Source organism: Falco naumanni, chromosome 3, assembly GCF_017639655.2.
Source record: "Falco naumanni isolate bFalNau1 chromosome 3, bFalNau1.pat, whole genome shotgun sequence".
Lineage (NCBI taxonomy): Eukaryota > Metazoa > Chordata > Aves > Falconiformes > Falconidae > Falco > Falco naumanni.
In genome coordinates this window covers 17986904-18010528 of record NC_054056.1, presented here as the reverse complement: position 1 = coordinate 18010528, position 23625 = coordinate 17986904, and the positions used below count along the sequence as shown (strand labels likewise).

The 23625-nt window shown below is 57.3% G+C and overlaps 2 protein-coding genes and 1 long non-coding RNA gene across 14 annotated transcripts in view; 1 reads left to right on the top strand and 2 right to left on the bottom strand.

The window, feature by feature from the left end:
- Positions 1-2111, top strand: LOC121084263. Its single transcript, XR_005826670.1, has 5 exons — positions 1-106; positions 1114-1149; positions 1275-1313; positions 1442-1507; positions 1974-2111. It is a non-coding gene; the product is annotated as an uncharacterized LOC121084263 (long non-coding RNA).
- A 4080-nt stretch (positions 2112-6191) lies between these two features.
- LOC121084361 (antigen WC1.1-like) lies at positions 6192-14948 on the bottom strand. The gene is made up of 15 exons (XM_040585719.1): positions 14889-14948; positions 14402-14765; positions 13454-13762; positions 12911-13222; positions 11096-11422; positions 10678-10992; positions 10006-10320; positions 9484-9546; positions 9086-9400; positions 8638-8805; positions 8272-8409; positions 7490-7603; positions 7028-7111; positions 6669-6821; positions 6192-6433 (listed from the first exon to the last, which is right to left on the bottom strand). The coding sequence occupies exons 1-15, from the start codon at positions 14946-14948 to the stop codon at positions 6249-6251; spliced, it is 3222 nt and encodes a 1073-aa protein (XP_040441653.1). The 3' UTR covers positions 6192-6248.
- Positions 14949-18357: 3409 nt separating this feature from the next.
- Positions 18358-23625, bottom strand: part of LOC121084541 (E3 ubiquitin-protein ligase RNF213-like) — a 43449-nt gene continuing 38181 nt past the window's right edge. For 11 of the 12 annotated variants that reach the window (XM_040586129.1, XM_040586130.1, XM_040586128.1 and 8 more), the window contains 9 exons: positions 23337-23472; positions 22746-22829; positions 22320-22488; positions 21895-22090; positions 20992-21069; positions 20547-20747; positions 19998-20087; positions 19502-19662; positions 18358-19020 (listed from right to left, as the gene is read on the bottom strand). In XM_040586129.1, the coding sequence (XP_040442063.1) occupies positions 18828-19020; positions 19502-19662; positions 19998-20087; positions 20547-20747; positions 20992-21069; positions 21895-22090; positions 22320-22488; positions 22746-22829; positions 23337-23472 (1308 nt within the window). In that variant the 3' untranslated portion in view covers positions 18358-18827. The other variant, XM_040586140.1, reaches the window with a different exon arrangement.

Here is a 23625-nt window from a genome sequence, read left to right as displayed (position 1 = left end):
GCAGCTTCACTCAGTGCTCGCTGCACCACAAAAGAAGATGAAGGTCGCAGTTGTCAGCGTGGCCCTGCTGTGCGCCATCCTGCTCTGCGCCCCAGAAGATGCTCAGGTGAGTCCCCAGGGACACGGGGAGGGGGAGGCGGGGGGTGTCCAGGCTTGGGATGGGTCTTGACTGCTGGACGTCAGCTCTCCTGTGGAATGACATTGCGGTGGTGAGCGTGAAACGCCCTGACTTGGCCTTTCCCCTTCCCAAGTGCCTCCGGCCTCTCCTGCACCTCCATCCCTGGGCAATGAAGCTTTCTCCCTGCCACAGTTCCATCTCTTCCTGCCCTTCCTCCTGCAGTTAAGCTTCTGGTGCCTATTGCCCAGGATCCTCACTGGGTGGTCAGACCTGTCTGCTCCCTGGGGCGGCCTGCACCTGTTTCTTTCCCTGGTGCCCCCACATCCCTCCCTTTTGGGCCTCCCCATCCCATCCTTTTGGTCCCTCAGACATCTCCTGCCTGGCATCTCCCCTCTGTCCTACCTGCAGTCCCCAAATGGCTTCCCTCCGATCCTTCACAACACCTTTCTTTCACATCGTTCCCCTCAGTCCTTTGCTGTTCATCCTGTCCACTGTGGTAGTGTCACCAAATTCCCTTGCCTGAACCCACCCCCGCAAACTCACTCCCAGTCCCCTTGGTTTGGTCCTCTGCAGTCCTCTTCCTTCTGCCCCCTCCATCCGCTGTGCTTGACGTCCCCGTAGCCCCTCCACTTGAACTCTTTCACCCCTTAGTTGCATCCCACGCAGTCCTGTCCCTTCAACACCCCCAGCCCAGTCCCCTGGGGTCTGCTAGTTCACCCCAGTGCAGTGTCTTTGGGTCCTCCCCAGCTGCCTACCCCTCCTGTTTGGAGGTCCCAAATTCCCCACCCTGCCCTTAGGTCAGTCCCCACCCCGGCCCTGGATGAGCAGGTATCCCAGAGGAACCTGGAGAAATGCATCTGGGTGGGGGAGCAGAAGGGATTTTCCCACTCAGACCCACAGGAAGTTATGGGCCTGGGGGTACTGGGGACACGTGTGCCCCATGCACAGCCTGACCAAGCTCCAGTACCGACCACCCGTTTTCTATTCTTCCCTAGGCATTGTCGAAAGTCGATGAAAGCCTTTTTTCGGATGTAAGTAGTGGGGTGGAACTGGAGGGCAGCCAGTCTGGGGAACTGGAGAGCCCTTTGGTTCTCCCATCCCTGGCTGGGGTGGGGGACACCTCAGTGACCAGTGAGGTCTCATGGTCTCTCTACAGGAGAGTTTAGTCAAATGGGATGAACTGAAGACGGCTGAGGTGGGTACCATGAGTTCTGCTGGCCCTGGTCCCTCCCTTACATGGCCATGACACTCCATGGCATCCCAGTGTGCCCCAGTGCATCCCAGTGCACCCAAGCATGTCCCTAACCCTCTCTTTCTCCCCAGCCTGCTTTGGCTGACAAGCTGTTAGAGTATTTGCGTGTGAAACGGATGGCTATGGTTCATGTCTAGGTGAGCAGCACCATGGTGTCTCCTGCCCCACAAGGCATCCTGGGCCCCAGGGGATTCCTGAGCCCTGTGGGGTGGGCAGACCTTGGGTATGGGAGAGGGGAACGGGGGACCGTCCCATGATCCATGTCCCAGGGTGAGCTGGGCAGAGCTGCCCCCATGCCTTTCCTTGTGCTCAGCGGGGCTCTGTGGACCCAGGGGGTCACCGTGCAGGCCAGGCAGGGGCTCTGGCGCCTTGCAGAGCCCAAGGATCACCACGAGGGCTGGGCAGGCTTCTGGGAGATTTGGGGGCATCCCGGGGTAAGGGGTTTTGCATGTCATCTCTCTCTGAGGAGAGCCGAGCCCTGTCCTGGGTGTATTGAGGGCTCCAGTTCCCTTCCCCAGGTCTCTGCCGGGCGAGGTGATGGGGATAAGGCCCCTCTGCTGTCCCAGCAGATACTGGGAGTCTCCTTTTGGCTTTGTCTTTCAGGACTGTGACTGGTGGTGACACCCTTGTCCTGTCCCCCTCCTGCGGCATGAGGAGATGATCATCCCTGGATGACCCCACCTGACCCCCTGGGAGCCCTGGTCCATTTCTCTCTAATGACCAATAAACCCCCTCAGCAAAGCTACTGCGTGTCCCTGCATGTGTCCGTGTCTGTGTCCATGTCCCCTCTCGTCTTCTGTTACAGATATGTCTGGGCATTACCACTGATTTTTACTTTAGGAATTTTTTCCTCACCCCACTGCGTGTGATGAACTTAAGGGTCTTTTCCAACCTAAGTGATTCTATGAATCTGTGATTTCATGTCTTCAGCAGGGTCAACTGTAGGGGGATATTTCCCAGGGGTCTGGGGGGGACCTGAGAGTGCTCAGGGCAGCAGAACGCAAGCGCTGATGGGCACCACCATCCTGTGTCCTTCCCTGGGCTGTGGGGTCGGGGCAGCAGCTGTCGAATGGGAAACCGACAGACAAAGGGGAAGCCAGAAATAAATATGTATCAAGACACAGACCTGAGAGATCAAACACAGCCACAATGGCAAGAAAGAAACTTCATGGCTCAGATGGGCCATTGAGAAACCATGGGCACCATTTCCAGGAAGATCAGCCTGAACTCTCCAAGATTGTGAACTGGGGGGACCCTGTACTGGGAAGGATGTGGGAATCGGCGGAGCTGTGCAAACCCCTAAGGGACATGCAGGGGAAGGGGGGGCAAGGAGGCATAAAGATTAAGGTCGACAGAAAAGGGTACAAAAGGTGCTGGTCCCATGTGAAATAAATGGTGATATCAATACAGGCTGGAGGGAGGGGGTGAAGGAATTGAGAGCAGCCCAGCAGAGAAGGACTTGGGGGTACTGTTGGATAAAAAGCTGGACGTGAGCCAGCAACATCCTTGGCTGCATCAAAAGAAGTGTGGCCAGCAGGTCAAGGGAGGTGATTCTCACCCTCTACTCCACTCTGGTGAGACCCCACCTGGAGTAGTATGTCCAGCTCTGGAGTCCTCAGTACAAGAAAGGGAATGATCCAAGGAACGGAACACCTCTCCTGTGAGGGAAGGCTGGGAGAGGTGGGGGTTTCGTTCTGGAGAAGAGAAGGCTCAGGAAGGATCTTTTTTCAGCCTTTCAATACTTGAAGGGGGCTTGGAAGAAAGATGGGGACAAACTCTTTAGTAGGGCCTGTTGCAATAGGACAAGGTGGAATGGTTTTAAGCTAGAAGAGGGTAGTTTCAGACCAGATCCAAGGACGGATTTTTTCATGACACAGGCAAGAAAACACTGGCATAGGTTGCCTAGCGAGGTGGTAGATGCCCTGGCACTGGAAACCTTCAAGGTCAGGTTGGACAGGGCTCTGAGCACCCTGATCTAGTTGAAGATGTCCCTGCTCACGGCAGGCAGGTTGGGCTGGGTGACCTTTAAAGGTCCCTTCCAACCCAAGCGATTCCACGATTCTAGGATAACATGGGGCTGGGCAGTGCACTTGGCTGGCTGAGCCCTGTGCCTCATCACTGCTGTCTGTCCCTCTTCCGTCTTTCCTGTGCTATTCCTGCGTATTATCTCCATCATGCGTGCCTCTATCTGTGTGCTTCAGGGACTCAAGGCATTTTTCTTTTTCATCTATTTCCCTCTGTAAAACAACAGGATACCTCACGGCAGGTCAATGCCAGAGGAGAACGACCAGGCTAAAACTGTATTTGGAAAACCAATGTGGTAAATATTCCACAGCCTCATGGAGGAGACCGCAGGGATGAGGGAGAAACTTCCAGAAGGGCTGTCTGCCCTGCTCAGAGAGGTTGCAAGGGGACAGCACAAGTAGGATGAGCTACACTGTAGACCTGCCTTTAAAGTTTCTTGCCCATCTCTTTGTCAAACCAAAAAAGGTGGAAATATGCCCCTGTTCCAAAAACATGGGCACGTCTGTTTGGAGACCACAAAACCAGCAGATGGGATCTCCCTGAACAGCACCTTTATGTTAAGGGTCTACCAAATGCCACCCCTTGATGTGCATTGATCGCCAAGGCAGCCTTGACCTCTCCTACGTCAATGTTCCTCGGTTATGGCAGCGCGTCCAAGTCATTGATTCTTTTCAAAACAGCTTCAGGATGGAAGTGTCCTCACAGCGTATTTAAACGCTGGAGAGATAATCCAGCCCCATGTACTCACTATTGGTGAGCAGCGCACAAAGCAGGAACAGTCAGGATGAAAATCTTCCAGGTGACCGCCCGCTCTTGGGGCAGCTTCCAAAGCAAATACTCAGGTGGATTGCCCTCGGTCGTTTCACAGCTGACCCACAACAGGTCTCTTTTCTATAGGCAGCGTCCCGTAAAGATATAAGCACGTCTAATCCTTGAGAAATATATAACGTCAGTGAAGAATCCGAGCCATTTCGAGTTCTTGTGAGCCGCTTATCAGTGGATTTTTATTTATCTCTTGTCACGCAGATAAAACCGGACAGGCTTTCATTAAAGCCCTGACAGGAGCCTGTATTTTCATGGGAACAAACCCAGCGACACCGGGACTTCATGCATTTGATGCTGCTGCTGCTCAGTGCGGCTGGTGGCTTTGCTGGCTGTTACACGTGGCTGCTTCTGTCGGGTGCCTGTAGAGAGAAGTGAATACGTGCCGTATCTCCTGAGCCAGACCTTGGTGGCCCTATGTCCTCCCAGTGCCAGCTCACAGCACCAGCAAAGGTGCTGGTCCTCTCGTTATGCAGAGGTAATTAAATATTGTGCTGTTGTCTCTCTCCTCTGACGGCTGTGTGGGAGAGGAAAGAGGGGCTGCAGAGCCTGTTGATCCCAACATGCCCATCTTGATGGCGAGCGTGTCCCTGCTCACGGAGGTACCAGCTGTTCCCGCTGTTGTTTGGGCCACTTGTGTTCTTGAAAGAGATGCCGCCCACTGCAGTAGCTGACACCATGGGGCCTCCTACCCTCTTGTGCTCTAAGGCCGGATCCTGCTGTTTGCAGTGCTATCCTGTTGTCGCTGCTCCCTCAGGGAGCGTTGCCATGAACGCCCAGCATACCTTCCAGCCTTCAGCAGAAGAGCCCGTCAGGGCCTGAGGCTTGTGGAGATGCACCAGCAGGAGCAGGGAGGGCAGTCGGGGCTGCACATTCCTACCAAGGTGTCAAATCCTTCTCCCTGCCCTGTGTGAAAGGTTTCTCTGCCCATGGGAGCTGGGGCAGGCGACAGCCCCGGCTGAGGGAGAGGGACCCTGGCTCAGATTTAGCAGCACCTGCTTTCTGGGAGGGACACAAAATACCCTCAGCCATGGCAACAGGAACACATGAGCCCCCTCCCAGGGAGGGTCTTCTCCAGGCCAGGGGCTGGATGTCAGCTTTGGGCTGCAGCCCACGTCTCTTGGGAATCCTTTCTTCCTCCCCATGGGCTCTCCTTCCTCTGCCTCCCAGGCAAAGGTCCCCCCAGTCCCTCCTGTTCCCACCCCGCCTGCATCTGCACACAGGTGCTGCCCCGACACAAACCCAAAGGATGCTGCAGGAGGGTAGTTGGATGGGGCTGGAGCACAGGAGGGGGAGGGGTCCTGGGGATGCTGTGGCGCCTCACAGCTCTGGGGCTGTGACAGGAGCGCTTGGGATCCGTGAAGGACCGAGGCAGCAGGAGCAGCCTGTGGAGACAGGGGTCCTTGAAGGGGCAATCCCAGCTCCACACGCTCCAGCGAGTGGCTCTGCACCCTGTACCAGGGCAGTGAGGGGGTCAAGCTGTCTCCTTACCACTGTGGGAGGTGATTCACAGACCACGATCCCCTGTGGGGCTGGCCAGGGTGCCCAGGGCACCATCAGCCACCGTAGGGCTCACCCCAACACAGCAGCTCTGTTGTGGCTGCTCTGCCATGGGACCAGCATGGTCCAGGCAGGTCCTGGGGGGGAGAAGAGCAACTGGGGAACCCCAGGGTGAAGAGACAGGCACTCACAGGAACTTGCAGAGCGATGTTTTTGCTGGACACTGTGGCTGGCAGGATGGAACTGTCTCCATCAGCAGGAATTTTCCCCAGGGACCATGGGCTCTTGCAGCCCCACAGCCTGACCCCGAGCCCCCTCCCCCTGAGACGTGCCCCTTCCCCAGCACCTTGTCTTTGCGTTCTGCTCCTCCAGAGCAGCCTCAGGGAGACACCACTGAGCACCAGCTCTGGCTCAAACCCCCAAAAGGCTTTTAGTAAGAACAAATACGGGGCATAAAAACAGGGTAATGAAAGCAGGGGGTGCCTGGCTGTTTCTGCTACCCGTGGGAAAAGGGAGACGGTTCCCTCCTGCTCACAGCTCTCCCAGCTGCACTGACCTCGCATCCCTCCCTGGTGCCACAGCCTCTGTGTCCTCAGGAGGATGTGCCAGAGACACTTCTTCAGCATCGTCATAGCCTGCGCTCTCCAGGGACAGGGACCAGGCACCTTCCACAGCTCCAGGGGCCCCAGCACTTCTCTGGGAGGGCAGGTTTGCCCCTGCAGGCACCAAGGCAGGGCAATGAACAGGTGCCCCTCCTGGTCTGCGTATCACCTTCCTCTCTTCTCAACAGTCCTGAGGTGTTCAGCTCCATTTCCCATGCCCAGACCCCCCTGCCCTCCCCAAGGAAAACTCCCGGGGCAGGTTTCCCCATCCCAGGGTTCTGGGTTCTCAGTATTCATCCAGCACCAGGGATAGTGCCCCAGGAACTGCAGCACTCTCTTTCCCTCTCACCTCCAGGTGCATCCATGGGCCCTGCTCCCTCCTCTGGTGCCACGGGCATTTCCCAGTCTCCCTGCCTGGACACAGGATCCTCCCCAGGGCCAGAAGCCTCCCTAACATCATCATAGCCATCTGCTTGGTAACCTCCAGGCGGGTCAAGGACATCTGAAAGGAGAGGGGACCCGGTGACAGTGAGAAGGAACCTGCAGAGCAGAGGATGGGAGGGCACGGGGCTCAGGCACTGATGCAGGCAGCACCACAGGAGACACCCCACCCACCCCCCCCATGTCCTCCTCCACTCTGATGGTGACATCCCTGTTCTTCACACATCTCCAGGGAGGAGAGAGCCGCTCCTTCCCACACCCTGTTACCTGGTGCTGGCCCCAGACCATCCTCCTCCTTGCTGTCCTGGGGGTAGGGCTGCAGCTTGATCGGGAACCCCTCTGAATAGGAGCCTGGAGAGAGGTGCAGCAGGTGTGAGCACTCTGCTGACCAGGCTTGTGGTCAGTGCTACTGGGGACAGGGGACCCACAGAACCAGGGCTGAGTGGGGAGAAGGGCTCAGGACTCCCCCCACTGCCCTGGGACAAATGCTGTCCCAAAGTGGCCCCCAGAGCATCTTCCCTCACCCCTCAAGTGTCACACAGGGTGCGGAGGCAGGCAGAGGGGGGCTGTTCCCAGTTGGGATGGGAAGAACTGGGGGGGAGGAAGCTCCTCTGTTGAGCTCAGGACCTGGCTGCTCTCCCCACAGACCCACCACTGCAGAGGGACATGGGTTGGGGGTGAGGAGGCAGACCCTGGCAGATGTGCCCCCCATGAGGGACCCACACCTACCTGAGCCCCTGAATTTTGCCTCTTTCTCCCACGCCAGTCTGTAATTGATTTCCTCATACACAGCCGCAGGGAAGGGCTCCCAAGATGTCCCAGAGCCCACAGAGAGAGGCAGGGCTGGACCAGGGACAGGCAGAGAGGGGACAGGATCATGCTCTGCTCCCCCAGCTTTGGTCCACTGGGCCAGCAAAAGGCCATCGTCACAGCGCAGCCCCGCTGCCCTCTGGTCACAGCTACCACTTCCCCAGTGAGGGCATGGAGATGGTCTGGGGCAGCACCCGCCACCCAGAGATGGTATGTGTGCCCCTCTGGCCCCGAGCCCACGTGCTGAGCTTGGAGCAGCTCCCATCTTCCCTCTCCCGCTGGATCTGCCCCCTCTCTGCCCTATGGATCCAGAGCACAGCCCCTGCCCTGCCGTGGGGAGGCCAGGGCTGAGCAGAAGAACGAGCACCTGGGGGCCTGATGCCGTGGGGATTGACCCTGCTGCCCTGTGCTCCTCCTGGCACCCCCCCCTGCCCTGAGTGCCGCCAGTGTGATGTCCTCGCCTGTCTCCTCTCTGCTCCCATTTCTGTCCTTGCCCCATCCTTAACTCCTCCTGTGTCTGGACTCTCTCTGCCCCTTGCTGCTGGTGGCCTGTGGTCAGGCAGCGAGGCCGTACACGGGAACGAAGGTGGCACACACTTTTATCCCCCCCAGCTCTGCCTGTGCCACTCACCGGCACCTCACAGCACCCCTGGCCTTGCCATGGCGCATCTTTCCCCCAGGGCCACTGAGGAAGGACCCACCTTTGCGCCAAGCCCTGGCGCTTTGTATTTGCCCAACCAGGAGGGCCAGGAGCAGGCAGAGAAGGCCCCCCAGGATGATGCAGATGACGACAGGTAATGAGATGCTCCTGCTGCCAGTCAGATGCTCTGGGGTGAGATCTGCGTGGCAGGAATACAGAAAGGGCAGCAGCAAGCCTGGGAGAGGTGGGGGGCTAGGACACTCAGGTCCTGACCTCCACTACACGGGGGTAGACGATGGAGTGATGGAGAAACTGGGTAAATGACACCCCTCCCCAACCCCTGCCCCCACCACCACTACCCCCATGCCTCTTCTTGGGAGTTTCACGCCCCAGCAAGGGGCCAGTGCTGGTGGGAAGGACAGGATACCTGTTTGGGAAGCTGGTGCTGCTGTTCTGAGTGGAGCTGCAGAGGAAGAGAAGGGGAGTTGGGCTGAGAGGGTGGGCGTGCAGGTACCAGGGGGCTTCCTCTCAGACATGCCATGTGTGTGTGTGTGTGTGCGTCTGTTCGTGGCACATCCCACCCAAACTGCCCCTCCTCCAGGTGGTGGGGACAGAGTCCAGGGTCCTGCTCTGGGTATAGGGCAGGATGCGTGCAGGTAGCCTGGTAGGTGCCCCTGGGGGCTTCAGGGTCCTGCAGGCAGAAGCCAGAGGACATCCAGCCCCACTGGAGGGGCTGCTGCCCAGCTGGCTCCCGTGCCCCACAGGGATGGCCTTGTTCTCAGGACATCTGGAGGCACGATAGGACCCAGTGGGGAAAACACCTTCCCTGGTTCCTCGCCAACAGCCCCGTGAGGGTTCCCAGCCCCGCAGCTCACCCGAGCAGCGCACAGAAGCATCCTCCTTGTGCCGGCACGCACCACTGTCCCCAGGCTGTGCCCAGCAATCCTGCAGAGACAGCTCTGTCCCCCGGCACTCCACCTTCTCCAGCCAGATGGGGCCCATCCCCTGCCCAAACGCAGCCTCGTCCAGGGCAGACACCGCAGGGCCGCAGCCCAGCTGCCTACACGCCACCTCAGCATCCTGCATGTCCCAGGAGTCATCGCACACCGTCCCCCAGGAGCCGCGGTGCCAGATCTCCACCCTGCCCGAGCACTTGTCCTCGCCTCCCATGGCACGAATCTTCTCCCTGTCTGGAGAAGGCAGAGACCTCCCAGGGCACCAGGAAGCAGGCAGAGCCCCACCAGGTGAGGGGGACACACACAGGAGCAGCTACCTGTGCAGCTTGTGGAGTTTGGGCATGGGGACTCCAGGGTCAGGGGCGCTTCTGTCCAACTCCCTACAGAAGGAAATGCTGCAGTGAAGGGGCTGCTGACGAGAGGGTCATACAGCAGAGAGTGGGGCTGAGCTCTGCTCCTGCCTCCCCGCATCGCCTCACTCTCAACGGTGGTCACACAGGGGACATGCATGGCAATGTGGGGGACCCTGACTGCTCATCCCCTAAGGGGTCGTGGCTCACAGAGCAGCAGGAGGGTATCCATGGAGGGGATGCTCCTTGGGGCCCTGGCTGGTCTCTCTGGAGACCTCGCCTGGAGACCCCCGGGTGCTGCTGCGAGCCTGGCTGGCAACTGCTGGTGAACATGTGGGGCTCTGCGAGCTGGAGTCCCATTTGTGCCACCAGCAGCAGCAGGGTCTGGCAAGTAAAGTAAAAGCCCCGGTGGCCCCCTTTCTGTGCTTGATGGCACCCAGCAGGGAGCATGGGCTGGGGGGGATGCATGTGCCCAGGTAGCTCAGTTACCGTTGCAGGTGATGTAGGTCTCATCTCGCAGGTCACGGCAAGACTGTGGGTTCCAGGGAGAAGAGGGGCACTGCCAGAAAGAGCTGATTCTCTCCTCACACTGCACGTGATCCAGCCAGGTGGGGCTGGACACCCTACCATAGGGTAGGCGCATTTCCAGAGACCCTGTGTTCCCACAGCCCAGCTCCTTGCATGCCAGCGACACCGTTTTGGGAGTGACTGAGTTGGAGCAAATGCCGCCCCATGTGCCATTGTAGAAAACTTGCAGCCGCCCGGAGCAATTGTTGCTGTTCTCCAGCCTCAGGGCCATGAAATCTGGGAGGAAAGACCCCAAAACCTAACAGGCTACTCTGGGGCTCTGGGGGCAGAGAAGCCTCTTCACCCAACACACACACACACACACACACACACACACCAGGCTCTCAGCTGGGCAAAGGCGCCTCCCTTTTGCCAGGGGACAGTGATGTCCCTGATGGCCGGACACCCACGCCCTCCCTGACAACCCTTGGGGACACCTGGTGGGACCAAGGAGGTTCATGCAGGGGCACCCCCAGGACAGGCTGAGGCAGGAGGGGCTCAGAGACAGCCAGGAACAGCCTCAGCCATTGCCAGCTTTCCCTTTGTTCCCACCTCCCCAGGCACAGGGATCCCACCACAGCTCCTGGCACAGACCTGAGCAGATGACTCCTGCGTCCTCTTTGTGCCCACAGTCCTGCTGCTCCCAGGACACTGCCGGGCAATCCCAGAGAGCAGATTCATTCCCAGAGCAGTTCACATTGTCCAGCCAGATCTCCCCGGAGCCTGCCCCGAATCGAGCGAAGCGAACGGCATCCACTGCCCCTCCGCAGTCCAGCTGGCGGCAAACGACGGTGGCATCAAGCAGGTCCCAGCCATCATCGCAGACAGTGCCCCAGCTGCCCTGGTTGTAGACCTCCACTCTCCCGGCACAGCGCCCAGGCCCATCCACCAGCCGGATTTGCCAACTCCCTGTGGTGGGAAGAAACCCCGGCTGCCATCAGGGGCTGGTGTCCACCCAGCCCAGAGCCTGGGGGGGGTGGGTGGGCAGGGGGGTCTGGGCAGTGCCACTCACCTGAGCAAACCACTCCCACGTCCTCCATCATCTTCGCCACCCGCGCATTCTTGGGCAGGGAGGTGCGGCAGGCGGTCAGGCTGGTCTCCTGCCCTGCACACCGGACCCCTCGCAGCCCCACGGGGCCCCTCCCTCTCTGAGCCTTCAGGGGTTTGTAGGCTGCCGTCGCTGCTCCGCACTGCAGCTGCTGGCACACCACATTGGCCTCCTGCATGTCCCAGTTGTCATCCAGGACTCTGCTCCATGTCCCGTGGTGGAAGATCTCCACTCGCCCGTCACACCGGCTCTCCCCACCCACCAGTCGCAGGGATTTGGAGTCAGCTGGGCCTGGGAAGAGCAGCCATGGTCCAGCCTTGGTGGCACTGGTGGCATGCCTCCAGGCTCTGATCCTTGGAGCTTGCCTGCCTATCCCCAGCCCTCCACAAGGAGCTCCTGGGCCAGGGCTCCATGGGGCTGGTTGCCACTCCCTGAGCCTTACTGAATGAGGTGCCAGCCTTGCTCTTGGCAGGGCAGAGCCACAGAGCATCCCCCTGCCAAGGCAGGTCCCATGGGAGGGGCCAGCGTGGCCCAGGGGTGGGCAGTGCCACAACAGGCTTTGCCCAGCCTCAGCACCGTCACTGCTGAGACCCAGCACAGCCTGCATGGCTCTGCCTGTCCGTGTCCCTGGGAATGGGGACCGGGAGCCTGTGTCCCTGGCAGGGAGCAGAGCGAGGGGGGCCTGCCCGAGCAAGCGGTACAAGCCTGGGGCTTGTGCTGAGCAGGGGGCAAAGCCTGTCTGTTAAAGAAAATATATCTGGAATTAAGAAATTTAAATTAAGACTTTTAAAGTGCTGAAGCTGCTGAATGGCAGAACCAAGCCTCGTCCCTAGTGTAGCCCTGATCCAAGGCTGGTTTAAAACTTGGTCAAGTTCATCAGTGGCAGAACAGAGAAGCAACAGATGATCAATTTGTGCATGCAGGTGCTCCCAGAAATGTGGGTGTTTCTAGGAAAAATTAGTATACAAATAGGAATATTCATATTAGTATTCAATATTACTAGGAGTAATCAGAGTATTCAGAATTAGTGAATAGGAATTGCTTGTTCAAAGACGAAGCGTGCTTGAAGGAGTGTGTGAGTTAAAGCAGCAGAAAGAAGATCACGATTCCAGGAGGAGCCTGGAACCGAGGAGATGAATCCCCTGGGACAGGGTCAAGTGATGGATTTGCAGAACTGACAGGACCAAAGGAAACTCCTAAAAACTTCAGACACCGACTAATGGTTTGATAAGTGTCTATAAGCCATGCTGTATCGCTTGGTTCTCTGCCACTCATTGGGGTGGTGGCCCAGCTCTGAGTGGTAATGAAAGCAAGCCTAGCGGTAACCACATCCGCGTGTTTTCCCTTTAACACCAGCCCCACTTGAAGCTCAGCCCCTTGGTGTGCTGTTCCTGCTGGGGGCACCCGGGCAGACCCTGTGGTGGTCAGCTCGGGCTCTGAGCATATCCCTGGGGGGCTGGGACAGGGCTGTCTGCAGCCAGGGGAGTGGGGACAAGCCCTGCAGCCCTGTCCCAGCCCCGTCCCACCATGGATGAGTCCGAATGGTGGAGTCCTGGCCGTGGATCCAGGGCTGGAACTGCCACCTTGAATGGCAAAGACACCTGCCCCTATTCAGTCCTCTGCTCTGCCACAGCAGAGCCGTCAGTCCAAGCCGGAAAAGCCCTCCAGATTGCTCCTGGTGGAATCCTGGCACTGGCACGGGGTACCCTGCTTTGGGTTGCTGTCTTGCATTCAAGAGGGAAATGGAATTAACCCATTTTTTGTTCTCCCAGCACTCACCTGAGCAAATGACAGCGGCTTCATCCTCACGGGAGCAGGGTGAGGCCCCCAGGGTGGTCATGGAGCACTGCCCCAGGTGCTCTTCAGTCCCGTTACAGTGAAACGAGTCTCTCCAGATGGGGCCGGTTCCTCTCCCAAAGCGCCCTCGCTCGGGAATGGTCTCCGCAAACCCGCAGTTGAGGTGACGACAGAGAACGTGGGCATCCAAGAGATCCCAGCGGGAGGCACAGAGGCTGCCCCAGGTCCCCTGCACCTGGACCTCCACCCTCCCCTCGCACGCTGTGCCATTGTTCAGCCTGAACCCCGTGTACTCTGGGAACAGAGAAGGATGAGGCAGGGCAGACCTGTGCTCTCGCTCCCTCAGCAGCTGGAGGAGAGGCCAAGCGGAGGAGACCCTGCCCTTCTCTTCCTTCTGCATCACTTTAGGGCTGCAGGCAACCACATCACGCCTGCCGTCCTCACACCCGGCGCAGCACCATCCCTGCCCTACTCCCCTGTCCCCAGCATCACCCTCATGTTTGACGCCCCAGCAGGAATCCTTACGTGTACAGATGATGCCAGCGGCGTTCCCGTGGGTGCAAGGCTGGTCCCTGGGAGGTCCCCTGGGGCAGGAGATGAGGAGGGATTCATTCCCCATGCACTGCAGTAGTCCGTTCCACATGGGACCGTCGTGTTCTCCAAAGGGAGCTGCCCCGACCACGGACAGGGCTGCGCCACACCGCAGCTCCCTGCAGACCACGTCAGCGGCTTTGGGATCAAAGTCTGAGTCACAGACGGCTCTCCAGCTGCCCCTGCTATGGATCTCCACGCGTCCTGAGCAGGGGCTGTCACCTCCAGTCAGCTGGACAAATCCTGGAGAAATCAAAGACTCCTAGGAGTCCCTCGAGCCCTCTGGCAGTTACATGCCCATGTCCCATCTCCGAGGCAGCTGCAGGCAAAAAGCCCACCACAACCCCCCAGGGCTCCCAGGGGGTGCTGGTGTCCCAGACATGCCAGGGCCCCCCTGCTGCTCCTCAGACATCAGCATGGCACTTGTGGGTATCCTTCTCTCCCAAACCCCCAGCCCCAGGGGCGGCTCAAAGCCCGGCACCGGGCATGGCAGCACCCAGAGCACCAGAGCCCAAGGAGACCCTGCCCCGGGGCTGTGGGTGGCCGCGTGAGCTGCTCTCAGTGCCACTGGCCTCAGGGGACCTGGTCCTCAGCACTGCGAGAGAGGTCCTGGCTGAATGGGAGGAGAAAGATGGGAACCAACAGAGGCTGCGGGCCCAGGGCACCCACAGAGGGTGGGCTGCGTCACATCAGGGGTCAGGCAAGGGCAGGTTCCCGCTGGCCCTTCCTCAGGGATCAAGGAAACCAGCAATGACAGTCCCAGCTCAGCAGTGTGACCAGCCACACCAGGCCATTCCCCAGTGCCCCCCGTTTCCCTGAGGGCACAGCCAGGTGCCTTCCCCCACCCCAGCCGCAAAGGTGGGCGATTGGCTGGCCCCATACCTGAACAGATCACTCCAGCATCCAAACTGTGGTTACAGTCCTCCTGGTACTCTCTTCTGTTTGTGCAGTCAGACAGGGCACGCTCTGTGCCACGGCAGTGAACACCAAACATCCAGACGGGGCCAGATCCTGGCCCGAAGTATTCGTACTTAGGAGCTCCCACAGCAGACCCACAACCCAGCTGGTTACAAACCACCGTAGCATCCTTCATGTCCCAGAATACACCACACACGGTCCCCCACTGGCCTTGTTGCTTCACCTCCACTCTCCCAGCACAGCGCCTGCCGCCGTTCTCCAGCCTCACCTCTGCAGCCCCTTCAAATATCAACACAGGATGGGTCAGGAGAGGTCTCCACGGCCCAGACTGGATCACGGGCACATGGATGGGAACCCTTCACCCTCTGAGTGATCCCCAGGGCGGTGTGGGTGTGAGAGTCCCTCCTCTCCCCACAGGCTGCAAAAAGCCTGGGGGTGCCCAGTGAGAGACCTGCTGGGCCGTTGAGCACCCCATAGCCTGCAGCACCTTCTCCCACTGCCTCTTGCCCATGCCCACCCATACAGCACATCCAGCCCTGCACCGGGCACCCTCTCCTCCCCAACCCATCAACCTCTGCACGGTGCCATGTCCCCAGGCCCTCATCCCTCTCTCCCAACCAAAGGGATATAGGGAAAGGCATAGCACTAGCTGAATGAAGCCCCTTCTCCCCCTCGCCTCAGTGGCACCTGCAAAGAAACCCCATTCCCAGTAGTGTCCCAACGACCGCGCTGCTGCCTGCTGACCCCAGGCTGTGGGACAAGGGACCCCGGGCTTACCCCTGCACAGCTGCACCCAGGGCAGCAGCCACAGCACCTGAAAGAACAGGAGTCCCTCCATCCCCATCCTGAGCTGCACCCCACTCCCTGTCACAGCTCCTGGGCACTGACAGGGACGATGATACCAGGAGGCTAATATACCCCTGCAGATGCCGACTCAGCTGCAGGAGGAGCCAATAGAAGCAGCAGCACCTTTTTAGACGCTATCCGGAGCTATCTCCCCCTCCGACACAGCCCAGCCCTCCAATGAATTTCTCCAGCACTGTTCATGACCATATATGAGGGACACATGTCTGTCCTGAGGTGGGTGTCATGGTTGCTGCAGCGGGAGATTGTTGTGGGACAAGCTGGGTGCGGAGGGCAAATGGGTCTGTCACCCCCTTGCACCCCTCTACGGGGACTGGGAGCACTGGGCATCTCCTGTGCTTGGCTCATCCAAGAAGTCAAGAGGCCAAGAGGCCATCTGCCCCTGAGCGGTGGGAACCACGACACTGAAACCGCTCTGGGGTCTGCATCAGGACGGGAAGGAAACAGCCCCTGCCCCTGCTACAGACCCCACCGTGCTGGGAGCAGTGGCTGGGAAAGATCCTTGCCCAGGGGAAGAGCTTCATCCCAGGAGCTCTGGCTGGCTTGTCCCACCTTGAAGCACCCCATGGTGGGTCCCCTGCAGGAGCTGCACCATGTCCCCGTCACGGCAGCAGACATGCCACCCAAAGGCTCAGAAGTGTCTCTGCCTCTCAGCATGTCACCCAGGAGCCGTTATTCCCCTGGGCAGATTGGGAGCTGGAGCCTGCAGGTGCACAAACCACAGCCCACGTGGCTTCGCGGCGTTCGCCGCGCTCCCCCCGCAGCGCCTGGGTGAGAAGCCTGTGGTTTCCTCCTGGCAGCATGCTCAAGCACATCCCTGCAAGAGATGGAGCCAGGCAGCTCCTGTCCCTCAGGATGCCCCATGTGGCTGCTTCACACTGAGCCCCACAGCCACGGGATGCCACTGGAGATGTGACCTCAGAGCCTCCTGGTGCCACTCCCGTGTTACACTGTCACACGTGGGCACACACCGTGTACAGTTCTTCCAAAAACCTGTATTTAGGGTGTGTGTGGGTGTGTGTGCACATTATTTTGATGATATCAGAGGCACCTACACAAGCCATAGCCCTGCGCTTGGCCTAAGATCTGCTCCAACACCAGTGAAACTACATGCTCCTACACAAGCCACGTGCATCCTGCTGGCCTGTGCATCACTCGGCCACAGGTGATGTCATAGCACCTATGCCTGTCATGTGCCTGTTCCTGGCCTATCAGGTGTTCCGGCACCACTGACATCACAAGGACGTTCACAAGCCGTGTGCCAGCGCCTGGCCTATCATTGACTCGCGTGCCAGTAGCCTCACAAGCACCTACACAATCCATAACTTGCTCCTACTCTATCAGCCACTTGGGCACAAACGACCTCCTAAGATGCTGCACAACCCACGGGCCCTTTCCTGGCCTATGGGGTCCTCCAATGATGTCACAAACCCCTACATACACTTTTGGCCTTCACTTGGCCTATCATCTACTCAGCCACGGGCAACCTCCGCAAGCGCGTATCCACCTGTTTGCCACCTCCTGGTGTTCAGGTCCTCCACAAGCCGTGAGCCTCCTTGGGGTCCCTCAGCTACCGTGGCAGCCGCCACCTCGCGAGAACATTGGCCACATGCTCCCCCGTGGTGGCACAACTCCAGTCACACCCTCACCCCTCCACAGCGAGATGCGAGGGACTGGTGGAAAGGCAAAAGTCAGAGAAAAACTCAAGGGTTTATCCATTTTATACCTCAGGCTTTGTGGCCATGTTGATTTCATTTCTATAGATTTATAGGGAAGCCGGACGTGCTCCTTTTCCTTTTGTTTCTATTCACATTTAAATATTTATTTAATCAGGAGGACCTGAACAGCCAGGATGTGGCAAATGGGTGGATATATGCTTGTGAAGGTCACTCGTGGTTGAGTAGCTGATACGCCATATATATACACATATATATATATACACTTCTATATATACACATATATAGAAGTGTATCCAAAAAATTAAATATTTAAATATTAAGCACTTAATTCTTCAGTCTATTCACTCTTATTAAATGAGGTTTGATGTGTTTCATACCTACGCCTTTGTGGCTGAATTAATTTTAATTCTATAGCTTTATAAATGACCATCTGTACATAGAAATGTATACACATACAGACATATGTAGAAGTGTATCCATAAAATTACCGTGTCCACTTTTCAATGCTGGCTGAGAACACACAAGCATGACGGTGCCGAGGAGTAGCCATCAGCCAGCCACCGAGCAGCGTGACGTGACACGAAACGGCTGCAGAAATGGGCTGAGAGGAACCTCATGGGGTCCTGCCCCTGAGGACAGAGAGCCCCTGGCACCAGGACGTGATGGGAACACCAGCATGTACAGCAGCTTGGTAGAAAAGGTGCTGGTGGACACCAAGTTGGCCATGAACCATGAGTTCTTGCCCCAAAGGCAGCTAGCTCACGGTGGAGGGAGAGGGTCCTTCACCTCTGTTCTGGTGAGGCCACACCTGGAGAAGCTGGGTCCAGTGCTGGGCTTCCCAGTACAAGAGAGACATGGGCATACTGGAGAGAGTCCAGGGAAGATGAGGAAGGGATTGGAGCATTAGGTTGCAGGGCTGGTGCCGTACTCATGCCGTGATCATGGATCTACCTTTGAGAAGCCAGATCTATCTTTGAGAAGTCGGGTCTGCCTTTGAGAAGAAGCTGAGTCTGTTGGGAGACGATGGGATTCACCTGACCAACTGGGACAAGTGGGTCTTCATCAGCAAGCTGGCCAGACTTCTATGGAGAGCTTTAGACTAGACTTAGGGAAGGGCCACCAAGACAATGAAGAGACAGGAGCAGCTCTCCTAGGAGAGACTGAGGGAGCTGGGATGGCCCAGCCTGGAGAAGACACTGGGGAAGTCTCATCAATGTGTGTGTGTGTGTGTGTGTGTGTATATACATATATATATATATATATATAAAAATATATATAAAAAAATATATATATATATAGTCTATAGATACCCGCAGGGAAGGTGTGGAGAGGCCAGGTCCCCTCCGCCACCATTTTGGGAACAACATGAAATCAAGATGGGTCCTTGAGCATTTAATGATGCAGGAAAGGAAAGAAGGGACAAGACAGGACAGAAGCCACCAGCAAAGGGCACAGGGACACACAGAAGCACTCCTTGGCCAGCACTGGGGTGGTAGGGGGGCTCCAGCTCCCCAGACCCTCCCTTGGGGGCTGCTGGGGGGCAGAGTTGGCCAACTGAGGACAGCAGTAGCAGCACTGGGGACATGTCCATGGGGATGATCTCCAAGTTCTTGCTGTAGCTCAGCAGGGTTGGAGGGACAGGGAATGCTTGGGGTGCCTGAGCAGCCAATGGTGGGTCCAAGTGAGAGCTTCTCACCTGGCCTCGGGGAACAGGGTTTTGGGTGTTTGGAAGCTCGGGCTGCTCCAGGAGCCCACACATAGCTCATGTGTTGCCTCCAGAGCTGGAATGAGAGGTACATGTTTCCTCTGCGCCCATGGGGACAAGCCACCCCATCGCAAGAAAGGGTCTAATGGCTGCCTTGAGCTGGCCTCTCCTGGCTGTAGGCAGGGATGTTGATCTGACTGGTCTTTGCAGCCGTCCTCCAGACAGAGAGGATGTTCTTGATGGGAATGTTTGGTTCCAGGACATTTGTGAGGATGGCGACAGAGTCCTCAGGGATTTTGTTGTCTTCCAGAAAGCACCTAAAGGCAAACTGCAGCCTGTGGGTGAGGCAGAGGAGGTGGGGTGAGCAGGTGGAGGTGGGATGGATGTCCCACCACCCCCAGCGGCCAATCATGGCCAGTGCTGGCTGTCAACAATAAGCACTATCTTGGTTAAGGTTGCTGGTCAATAGCGGCTCTCAATGATGGCCAAGGTTTCTGGTCAATGGTGGCCAATGCCTCATGTTAGAGGCTACCCTGGAGTATCTCCAGTGGCATCAGGAGCCCACGAGGCAGCTGATGGTCAGGCATAAGAAAAAGCTCTTCCCGTCAGGGGTGATGCCACCTTGGGACAGCCCAGAAGATGAGCATCTCCAAAGACAGAGACACACCAACTCGCAACCAGTTGAGGCCTTGAGTAACCTGCCTGGAGCAGGACTTGGACCAGAGACCTTCAGAGGTCCTTCCCCAACCAGACCCTCCTAGGAAGCTGTTACTTCTGCCACCACTCTGTCTGTCCCAGGATATGATCTGGACTTACAGATGGTCAGGCTGGTGCTTGGACAGTGCCACCATGATCATCTCGTGCAGCTCAATGAGGAAGAGGTCGAGGTTGGTGTTGGACAATTTGGAGGACAAGGCTTTTGCCTGCATTGCATCCAGATTTGCTTGGAACTGCTTGGGTACCAAGCAGAAGGGATCCTAAAAAGACCACCAGCGTCAGCAACAGGGAGACCCCAGCACACCCCACCCAGATGGATCTGGAAGCAACATCTGATGGAGGAAGGAGAATCACAACCCTCTTGTCTCCTTGAACCTCACATCAGGGCCACCCAGAGAGCTTCCAAGATGTGGGCCAGACTTGAAAGTACCCAGGGGAGTGGATTATCTTGAGGATGGGCCAGAGACCTTGATTTTACCCAGGGAAGGGATGAGACAGAGGTGTCAAAAACGCTGCCTGGCTGCAGCAGTGTAGATCTCCTTTCTCCTCCCAGGGGAACAAACCCCCTCCCTTCCCCAAGCCTCATCTCCCTCACCTGGTTCATCTGTACCAACAGCATGGACCTGCGAGCTGCCAGGACCTGCCACAGTGACAGGATGTGCTTCAGCTGGGTGTTGGGCACCACCTGAAGAATGGGGATAGAGAAGTACAGGTGTTCGGGTCATTGGAAGTGTCCCATCCATGCTCAACTCCAGTGTGTCCTGGAGGAGGACACATTGGGCCACCAACATCCTCCAATGGCTGCACCTCAACTGCCCAGTTCAAGCATCCAGGTGGGCTCCCACATCACTGGTGTCCCTCAAGGAACTACTATGGGCCATCCACAGCGCCAGAGGTGTCCCTGAGTTTGACAGACACAGCATGAAGACCTGGCACCACCCAGCCAAGCTTTTAAACCCACCCTGGTGCCCAGGATCTCTTTGCTCCAAGTAGGAGACCCCCAGCCCTCCATGGACACTAGACTTGGGGAACTTGGAGCATGTGAAGGTGGTGGGAGCCATGGGAGACACAAAGTCCTACCCAGAGAGGCAGGGGTGAAGGCATGAAGGTCCCACTTCCCACCCACCCTGAATCCTTCACGCACCGGCACATCCTTGAACTGCTTTGCACTGGCATCCATCCTCAGCTCCTGCTGGATGTACTCGGGCAGCGGGCGCTTCGGGTCACCACCTGTCACAGCCAGGAACTCAGCAGCCACCTTCAGAGTTGCCAGGACATTGGAGATGGCATTGACTGAGTGGGCCTCTTCCATGATGCGCTTCTGCTGGTTGATGCTGAGCGGCTCCTGGCAGCAAGAATGGCAAGAATGTGACCTGGCAAGGGCTGGGAACACCACAAAATGATGCCTTCCCAGACTGCTCATCCCCCTGGCACAGAACTGAGTCCTGCCAGGTCTCCCAACCCACTACTTGAGTTGGCCTTGGGTCTTCTCACACATCTTCCCAGTCTTTATGCCCGCATTGTGACAGAGAACTTGAGGGGAGACCTCAGGGTTGGATGGAGGAGAAGACCGGTGATCCATTTCCTACCTGGTCCAGTTGGTCCCTGACTTTCATCTTGGTGTCCTGGAGGGTCCTCACATTGTTGCGGGGAATGGATGGAGCTGTCTGGAAAAGGTTTGGGACAGCTGGTTACAAATATGCCTGGTGGCACTTAACAGGGGCCAGCAGAGAAGCTCATCTGGGCAGGTGTGGGCCATGGGATGTCCCTGAGGGTTCTGCAGGAGGTGGTGGATGGCCTCCTGAGGCCACTGTGGGGTTGTGGAGATCGGGGGAGGATCCTGATGGCTGGAAGAAGACATTTCTGTGAAGGAGGATCTGAGGAGCTCACAGCCTCACCTCTGTCCCCAGCAAGGCAATGGAGAAAGTCCTCTTGGGAGCTACTTCCAAGGACCAAAAAGATCCTAGGAACAGCCCGTGTGGACTGATCTCCACCTTTAGGAGAGCATGCACACCCCACGTGCTGCAGGACACCCTGATTCTAGTGTCCCCGAGTCCCCTTTTCCCACCAGCTCCAGGCTGCATTTCACAGAATGGAGACCAACAGCCCCAGTCAGGGGGGTGCTCCTCCAACGTGGTTCAGAGTCCCACTTTGGACCACCCATAATTCTGGAAGATGCTTCTTAAAGTTCTTTGAACAGCTACCAACTCCTCCTTCGTTCTCAAAGAAACCTGGCTGGCTTCCCCTTCACAAAAGTCAGGGCTGTAGGTCCTCATGCTACCTTTCAGCCCACCATTTCATGACCACAGAAGTGGTTTCTGGCCGTGGCACTCCATCAAAACCCAAGGAAGAGAGACAGATGCACAGCAGGCATTTATCAATGCCTTCAGTTGAACCTGCTGACTCCAGAAAGGCACATAGAAGAGGCTGGAAATAGACCCCAACCTCACCGCCAGCCTAGGACAACCCAACCTGGCCAGCACTGAGCTCACCTGAGCCTTGATGATGGGTTTCCCACTGATGAAGCGATGAACCACTTGCCGCTGCAGCATCTCGAAGTCAAAGTAGGTCGTCTTGGTGCCATCTTCATCTATCTCATACTGCAAGTTGGCGAGCGCCATGGTCAGCAGATCGCTCTTGGATACAGCCAGCACAGAGGAGGGCTTCACCTCTTCTGCGGAGATGGACCTGGGAGAGGAACAGTTGCCCTGTGTGGTTGCAGGGCCTCTCAACTCATCCTACTCTGCCATCAAGGGCCCACTTTGCTGGACACCAAGCCACTAGGACCTTGCAACGCCATCGTTTGTCCACCACAGCTCCCCTGCAAGCCCCACACCAGCCCTGAAAACCTCTCAGGGAGCTTTTATGAAGGGTGGAGGAGATGGAAAAGCCCTCAGGTGAGTGGCTCAAGACCTACCGTTGCCTCTCTCTGGTGACCTGCGCAGCCGTGTCAATGCAGCTGTTTTGCAGTGCTATGAGGAACCTGGTCACCAGCCGGCTGATGGACGATTGGGTGGGCAGAAGGTGAAGGACAGCAGTGCTGGCAGTGATGTCGTTCGGCAGGGCATCTGACGGGACGGTGATGCCTGTAAAAGGGTGGAATGGTCTTCTACCCACTGTATTGATCCCAGGAGGAACTCCTTTCCTTGAGGTCTTGGATGGCTTCTTCATTAGAGTTTGTATCTTCGGAGGGCTTTTTAATTTGTTTTTAGCAGGTGAAAAGCAAAGAATCTCAGCAATTTTGCTGGGAAGGGTAGTTGTAGAAAGCAGCTCGGCTTTGGAGCATCTCCAGAAGAAATGGCCAAGGAAAGAGGGACGTGACACCCTGGGGATAACCATATACCTGAGCTGGATGTGCTCCTGTTAATGTTGCTCCAAACTTTCTGGATCGTCTGTACAGCTCTGTTGAAAGCCAAACGCTGGTCCTCTGCAGACACAGAGAGAGAACAGCCCCATCAAGGCATGCTTCAGGAGACGTGTCAGGTCAAAAGATGTCTCCCAACAGATACATCACTGGAGGTGTCACACCGCACTGTGCCACGCGTTGGCTCGAGCTGGGCTTCGAGCCTGTGTGAGACCACATGTGACATCAATCAACCAGGCACCGTGACTGAGGAGCTGAAAAGCCCATCTCACCTATCTTGCTTGCTCACAGCAGAAGACCCTCACCAAGCACCAAATGCCCCAGGAGAAAGGATCTGCCCCGGATCCACCTCAATGTCTCGGACCTTCACCCTCTCCTAAGTTCCCCATCCACCCCCCCCCAGAAAAAAACAACTGCTCCTGCAGAGGCACCTCCAGCCTCGATGGGCTGCTCTTGTGTTGGTTGGATTGGCTGCACCATGCAAACGACAGCAGCAGCTTCTCAGCAGAGCATCTGGGTGCTGAGGGGCTAACACCCATGTCCCAGGGATGACCAGATTCCCTATCGCACCTGAAAACCCAGGCTGGTCCAGGAATTGCCTGACTGTGTAGTTTTCTGCTTTATGGCTGTTTTGGAAAAGGTGGATCAGGGCATTCTGCAGTTGGAAAATGTCAGGCAGGTGTCGGACGTGTTGGATGTTCTCAAGCTAGAAGAGAAAAACCCAGCGTGATTCAAGGGATAGGGATCTCATCTGCCACCACGGGGTAACCCAGAGGAAGACACTGTCATGCCTGGTTGCTCCAAAGAAACATGGGGAAGGGGGGGGGGGGAGGAGGGAAGTTACCCCAGTGCCCCACGC